This window comes from Nematolebias whitei, chromosome 11 (assembly GCF_014905685.2).
Source record: "Nematolebias whitei isolate Nwh7 chromosome 11, NemWhi1, whole genome shotgun sequence".
Classification (NCBI taxonomy): Eukaryota; Metazoa; Chordata; class Actinopteri; order Cyprinodontiformes; family Rivulidae; genus Nematolebias; species Nematolebias whitei.
This window is the reverse complement of record NC_056508.1, coordinates 45,883,863-45,891,594: the sequence shown is the minus strand read 5'-3', so window position 1 is coordinate 45,891,594 and position 7,732 is coordinate 45,883,863. Positions and strand designations below refer to the sequence as shown.

At 43.5% G+C, this 7,732-nt stretch overlaps 1 protein-coding gene across 2 annotated transcripts in view; it reads left to right on the top strand.

Moving 5' to 3' along the window:
• LOC119417763 (myelin transcription factor 1) overlaps window positions 1-7,732 on the top strand; it is a gene marked incomplete at its 5' end in the record, with an annotated part of 39,171 nt that overhangs the window by 6,898 nt on the left and 24,541 nt on the right. For both annotated transcript variants that reach the window (XM_037685046.1, XM_037685045.1), the window contains 3 exon segments: window positions 1,138-1,168; window positions 2,930-2,992; window positions 5,690-6,009. In XM_037685046.1, coding sequence (XP_037540974.1) covers window positions 1,138-1,168; window positions 2,930-2,992; window positions 5,690-6,009 — 414 coding nt within the window.

The window sequence follows — 7,732 nt, the reverse complement described above, 5'->3', positions numbered from 1 at the left end:
GAGAAACGGACGGCAGAGAAACGGACGGCAGAAAAACGGACGGCAGAGAGAACGGACGGCAGAAAAACGGACGGCAGAGAGAACGGACGGCAGAGAGAACGGACGGCAGAAAAACGGACGGCAGAGAGAACGGACGACAGAAAAACGGACGACAGAGAGAACGCTTCATCAACGTTCAGAGAAATGTTCGTCTCCCTGAACGTTGAGTCTAAACTCATCTGCTCCTCCTGCAAACCGGCGTGTCCGAAAACGTTCAAAGGCTCATCACTCCTGCCTCGTCTGGACACAGACATGTCGTCTAAGGCCGAGCGCACGTGGACGGCTGTTTTTGTGCACGTTTGTCCGTGTTTTCTCTGAGCTCACGAGCGCCTGGGTGGACGTTTGATGTTTGATGAGCGGCAGTTCAGAGAAAGAAGTCGTTCAGTTTTTTTCCCACTGCATGACGAAAGATGGAGAAACATAACACACACACACTCACACACACACACACACACACACACTCACACACACACACTCACACAAACACAACAACCTGTGTGTTTTTCTCTCTGCTCTCGAGCCCGGGGTCTCCCTGACGTCTGCTCCTTGTATCTGAGCCTCGACTGAAATGTCTCTTCTTCTGATCACGACAGCAGGGTTGTCTCCTCCGGTCGTCAGAGTCCGGGTCGACCCGGCCCAGAGCGGCGCACCGCCTGCCGGCCTTCATTTATGTTTTCCAAGTTAGTTCCTGTTAGTCGTCCCTGAAAGAGCTGTTTTCTACTGATGAAGGCAGTTCTTCCCTTTTTCACTTGGTGTTACCAGCCATGAGACTAAAGAGAGAACAATTAATCCTGTTTTCTTGCTGAAGTCTGCGTTTAATTCTCTTTTATTCTGAAGCAGTTTGGCTGATTTAGGCGTTCTGCGTGTGTGTGTGCTTAGCGTCTGTATTTGTGCACGTTCGTTGTGCATATTTCCGTGCAGAGCGGCGTGGGCGTGTGTTTTCCTCCTGATCTCGCTCCGTGAGGAAACCCTCGTGGGGTTCGTGTTCGGTTGTGATTTATTGATCTGGGTTTCTTTCAGCAGCAGCGTGGCGTTCTGAGCACTCGTTCACCTTTGTTCTCCTCCTTGTCCCCCCCCCCCCCCCCCCCTCTGTTTCAGCTGCTATTGAGCTCGTAGGACAAGAGCTGAGGTAAGGAAACACCTTCATGTTTGTGGCGAAACCCTTTCATGAACTTCTTTTATGTTTGCGCCGTGCAGCCCCCCCAGCCCCCACCCTACTCGTAGACTCGATAGCTGAATATTCTTAGTTTGTATTTTCCATCATCAGCACTCAGCTCCTGGTCAGCGCCTCCAGCAGGCTGCTGCTGCTGATTTCACTCTCAGCCCTTTTTCCTGCCGTGAAGAAACAATCGGATCAACCAGCGGCTCATGGGCCAAACGCGGCCCCCGGAGAGAGGCCAGAAAACACAATGATTTGTAAATCTCCTAAACCTGACTCTTATTCACAACAGAACGCAGTAAACTGAGACATTTTAAATTTTATGGCGGCAGAACATCTCAAACTTTGAGACGAGCTGTTAGAGGAGCACTTGATGAATAACTGTGTCAACAGGTCAGTAAGGAGACGGAGAAGAAGTAAAGATGGGCCGAGGTTCAGGAGTCTGGAAAACTGCATCTAGAACTAGTGGAACAATTTCAAAATAAAGTTCTTATTAGAAAAACAATACCATTCATAAAATCATCAACAGATTAGAAGAAGCTGTAGAAATCTCAAAGGTCGAGGCTGAAGGTCATCACTGGATGGTCCTGATCTTCGGGTCCTCTGAGGCCACTGCATTAGAACCAGGTCTGGTTCTGTTCTGGGTCCAGGAACACTTCCACTATCTGTAAAGAATTCATCCACAAATGCTTCTTAAAGCTCTATCAAGCAAAGAAGCCAGATGTTGTCACCATCCACAAACGATGTCGTCCTCTCTGAACCAGGGCTCGTTTCAAACGGACCAGAACTGTTCTGTGGGTTCTGTGGTTAGACGGATCCAAATCTGGGATTCTGTTTGGAAACCATGAACACCACGTCCGCCGTACAAAAGAGGAGAGGAACATCCAGACCGTTATCAGATCGCAGTTTAACAGCCTGCCTCTCTGATGGTATGGGGGTGCATTAGTGCCTCTGGCAGGAGCAGCTGAAACATCTGGAAAGACTCCATCAATGCAGAGAAGTCTCTACAGGTTTCAGAACTTCTGGTTTCATGTGTTGTTCTTTAGAGGGTGTTGCTGGGAAGAGGGATGTCTGGGTTTGTCTCCTGGACCTCTGCGACCCGGTAGAACCGGTAGACGTGGCGTCTCCTGAGGTTCAAAACATGATCGCCCGCCTTCACACGTGGCCCCAGTAATAAATACACGTGGAGCTGAAGCGACGTCTACAGAGCAAGAAGAGAGAAGAAGAGCAGGTTTTGTGTTTTGGTCCCCCCCCCCCCCCCAGTTTTTACAAGTGAAATTAATAAAAAGGATAATTGGAGGATTATGGGGCCACTGCAGGAGGAGGTTGATGAGAATTGAAATGAGCCATCCTGAGGGGTCATGGCAACCCGAACCGAAGCAGGAGCGATGGTGATGATGATGATGATGGTGAAGAGAGCAGGGGAAATTACAGCAGGTCCCGGCTGATCCGTATCGCTCGCACCAACAGGATATAGGCCAGGGTTGATGTACGACGCACAATATCACAGCGCCCGGGCGCCACCTGCATCCATGCATCACGTGTGCCTGCTGGGCGGCGTGCGCGTCTCCTTTGTGCATGTGCATCCGTGTGACACGTTCGCCCAGCGTGCATGTCTTTGCTTTGTTCTGCTTGATCTTTTTTTTTTTTACCGCCTGTGTTTGTCATTGCTGCTGCTGCTGAAATGTCTCGTGTCTGAAACGTCTCTCTAACCTCCATCATCCCGTCCAGCTGCCCCACCCCTGGATGCAATGGCTCCGGCCATATCAGTGGGAGATACTCACGACACCGCAGGTAGGACAGGTCACACCCCCGCCCCCTGTCTGTCCTCCACCTCTGCTTCCTCTCTTCAACCCAGGCCTCCATCTGCAGGCTTACAGTAGAAACTTTGACGGGGGCTGCCACGCTGCTGCCAATTTAAATTTTTCATTTGACAGTACTTTGTGTTTGGGTTCGCTCTCAGTTACCACTGTACCAAATTTCAGCCGAATAGTTCTAAAAATGGATGAGTTAACGTATTTTTTTTACCTTTTAGCCAAGGCGGCCATCTTGTATTTTTGACTTGGGTTCAGTATGTGATAGGAAACGTATCTATCTAGGTCTAGCTGTGACCACAGAAAATTTTAGCTCAATATTTCTAAAATTAGCTGATTATAGTATTTTTCCTTTTTAGCTCAGGAGGCCATCTTGGTATTTTGATTTGCATTAGGGTCGTATGAAAACTCGCTCTCAGCTACGACCAGAGCAAATTTCAGCTCTGGTTGAGATATAGCAGTTAGCTGTTGACTTCCATCAGGCATTTTGAATGAGAAGAATGGCGTCTTTGTTTGCAAATGACGTCGCCGTGGTAACTCGAAACGTCAATAAAAGTAAAAGCACACATGGCAGTGACGAGCCGGTCGTTTTGATATGACACTTGTGGGGGTACACCTTGTGTTTCAGGCCACATTAAAGGTGACGGAAGAGTAAGGTATAAAGTTAAGAAACCCTGTCAGGTGGATAATAATAGGTGCTGCCTTAGCAGGCGGTCCCCGATAACGAAAAATGGCAGCCATGAAGGAATGCTTATCGCCCGCCACAAGATCGTCTTTTGTTGCAAAACGACAGCATCGAAGCCCGCTTCATCAGACATCCCCCTAAAGGCTAACAAATTAGCTGCGGCAGCCATCTTGAATTGTGTTGGCTTCCAGTGTTTGACGTCCATTCATCACTGAGAATAAAACTCGTCCAGCGGTTGATGAGATATTTCGCTAACAGACACAGCTGACTCCAATAGTTGTTAAACAAGCATCTATTCTATATGTCCGTGTTCTGAGAATATGTTGAGGAAGACGCTCAGCTACTACCACAGCAGATTTGAGCTCAATCAGCTCAATTAACAGTCATACTCCTTTATGGGTCAGTTGGCTGTGGCAGCCATCTTGAATTGGACTGACTCCAAACGATCATCAGTTGTAGATTTTCACGCAGAGATCACTTTCTGAATGTTTTGAAAAAATCAGTCCAGTGGGTCATGAGATATTTTTCTAACAGACATTGTTCATCATTAGTTTATTATTAGTTCATCATTAATTCAGCATTAGTTTTTATTAATTTATCATTAGTTCATAATTAACTTAGAATTAGTTCATGATTTGTTCATAACTAGCTCATTATTAGTTCATCATTAGCTCATGATGAGTTCATCGTTAACTTGTAATTAGTTCATGGTTTGTTCATTAGTTCATTATTAGTTATTAGCTTGTAATGAGTTCATGATAAGTTCACGATTAGTTCATTGTTATTTCACAATTAGCTCATAATTAATTAGTAATTATTACTAATAATTAATTATTTGAGATTACCTCATTGTTACATCAATATTAGTTAATTGCTACTGCATCACAAGTTCATTAGTAGTTTAATATTAGATCATTACTTTATTTTTACCTTATTTCTTTGTAGCTGTATGAATAGCGCGTTATTAGTTCATCATTGTACATATTTAGTTTATTGCTCAATATTAGTTCATCATTAGCTTAGAATAAGTTTGTGATTAGCTCATGATTAGTTCATTGTTACATTAATATTAACTTGCAACTTCATTACTAGTTCATTGTTAGTTCTTTGGTATTTTATTGTTAGTGTATGATTAGAGCATCTTCACTTAATCGTTACTTGTATCTTCATCCCTCCTTTTGTGTTACCTCATCATTATTACATTGTTAGTTTATCAATAGTTCATCAGTTCATTGTTAGTACATATATGGTTTATTGTTCATTAGTTCATGATTAGCTCACAATAAGTTAACTGTATATTAGTTTATGTCACTTCTTCATCTCTAATTTATTATTAGATCATCATTAGTTCATGATTAACCCATGATACGTTCATCATTAGTTCATTAGTACTAGTGGTCACTTCATTAGTACATTTAATGATGAGTTCATTAATAATAAATCATGTTTTGTGGCGCCTCTTCAGTGGTTTTAATAAAAATCATGAACTAAGTGAAGCAGCTTCCTCTGCTTGTGAGAGCAGCAGTTTGTAAAATGAGATGAACTCATTTGTTCGTCTCATCTCTGCCGTCCTGCTCAGAGGCCCAGTGAGACTCGGGGTTTGGGGCTCAGCTCTTTATTGGGGGGAAGATTTTAGCGCTGTGTTTTCGCTCATGTTCCTTCAGCAGGCGACTTCAGGTGTTTATAGATCGTCGATCGGCAGCTCTCAGGTGAGAACAAGAGCGAGTTTATTGGATTTCACCCTCCGCTGCCTCGCCCGCCGCTCCATACACGTTGTTCATTAAACGTTCCGCTCAATTGGCCCAGATTGGTTCTGATGTGTGGCTGAGCGAGCATGGCACCACCCCCAGGCTTCGTTTCATCCTGAAACAGCTGATTCCTGCTTGTCCGTCCCTTTGAACCCAACGTGGTGCATGATTTTCATCAGAACGCTCGAGGAGCTTCTGCTTCTAATGAACCAGTTCCTTTTTCCTTCCCTTCCTGTTTCATAAGCATCCTGGCCTGCCCCGTCGCGAGGAAGCGCCGGCTGGAGGAAGCAGAGCAGGAACAGGAAACGGAGAGGCCCGCCTCCAAGAGGAAGTCCCACCCCCTGAAACTGGCTCTGGACGAGGGATTCAGCGCCGAGAGCGACGCCAGCAGCGAGGCCGAGTCCGAGAAGGATGGAGGGAAGGAGGAGGAGGCAGGAGAGGAGGAAGAGAAGGACACAGGCGAGGAGGAGACGGGAGGGCGCCTCCTGCAGGACGATCAGATGAACGGACAAGAGAAGGAGACGCCACAGGAAGAGGAGGAGACACAACTGGCAGGTGATGAAGGTAAAGCTGAAAGAAAACTTGTTCCCATGTTGCGCTGAATATCAGCTGAAATTTACTGAAGAAGCTGAAACTGAGTTTTAAAGCTAAAAGAAACAGCACACTTTAAATGCATAAAACCCTTTAAAAGCATTGAAAGATTAGCTAAAAGCTAAAGTAGCAACGGGTAGCTAAAAGTAGCTAAAGGTTAAATAAAATTATCAGAAAGTAGTCCAGAAGCTACAAGTAGAAAAACACTTGCTAAAATTTAAAATACAGTGTAGCTAAAAGCTAAAGTAGCAAAATGTTAGCTATAAAAAATACTAACTGAAAGCTTAAGTTGTAAAAGTGTAGCTAAAAATGGCAAAGCACTCACTTTGAACTAAGAGAAGCAAGACACTAGCTAAAGGTATGACATGCTAAATCAACAAAAATATATCTAGAAGTAGCACAAAGCTACTTTTGATTTTGATGTAAAAATGTTCAAATTGTCACAAGGTTAGCTAAAAGCCACAAGTAGCAAAACACTTGCTAAAAGTAAAATAGTCTAGGCTAGATTTTTGCTAAAGTAGCATATAGCTAGCTATAAAAAAAAATACAAACTAAAATCTAAAGTAGAAAAAAGAAACAACATGCTCACTTAGGGCTCAAAAAGGCAGCTAAAAGTGACACAAGGCTAACTGAAATTATCAAAGGGAAAGCAAGGAGCTAAAAGTATCTAAACACTCGATAAAAGCTAAAAGTAGCCAAAATACATTAAGAGTTATGTTCCATTTAAAAACGTTCTCTTTTGAATCTGTTTCAGCTACTGGCTCTGTTTTTGTCATCTTATATTACTTTTAGATAGCATTTTGCTATTTTTAGCTGCTTTTTTTACTTCAGCTTCTAGCTTTTCTTTTGCTTTTTTTTTTTTTTTTTTTTTTTTTTTTTTGCTACTTTTGGCTGGTAGTTACTATGTTGCTACTGTAACTTTTAGGTAGTCTTTTATTACTTTTAGCTTTTAACAAAAGTTTTTGCTACTTTTGGCGTTCTGCATTTACGTTGCTTATTTGACATTTTAGCTACTGTTCTGCCTCAGTTTCAGGTTCTTCAGCACATTTTTAGCTGTGTTTCAAAACAAGCTGCCACTCCCTCAACATGAAATTTAACCGTTTTATTTTTTATATTTTGACACAAACTGGTTAAGTTTTGAATCTAGGAGCCTTTTTATGACTCAACGATTCATAACAAGAAGAAAAATATTCAGCTGCATCAGCTGAAAATGAGTGATGAAGCAGCCGGAGTGTAAAAAACTTAAATAAACATTAAAAGACCTTCAGAAAGACTGAATAAATCCTGAGCGAGGCCACTTTGAACAGCAACAAGATGGACAAGTTTGTTTGAGACAAACCACAAAACATGATGAAAATTCTGAACCATCGGCTGATTTTCATCTGCAGGAGGTTTTAGCTGCTCTGTGGGCTCAGAGGTTTCAGCTGCTTTGTGGGTTCAGGGGTTTTAGCTGCTCTGTGGGTTCAAAGGTTTTACCTGCTCTGTGGTTTCAGAGGTTTTAGCTACTTGGTGGGTTCACAGGTTTTAGCTGCTCTGTGGGCTCAGAGGTTTTAGCTGCTTTGTGGGTTCAGAGGTTTTAGCTGCTTTGTGGGTTCAGAGGTTTTAGCTGCTCTGTGGGTTCAGAGATTTTAGCTACTTGGTGGGTTCAGGGGTTTTAGCTGCTCTGTGGGCTCAGAGGTTTTAGCTGCTCTGTGGG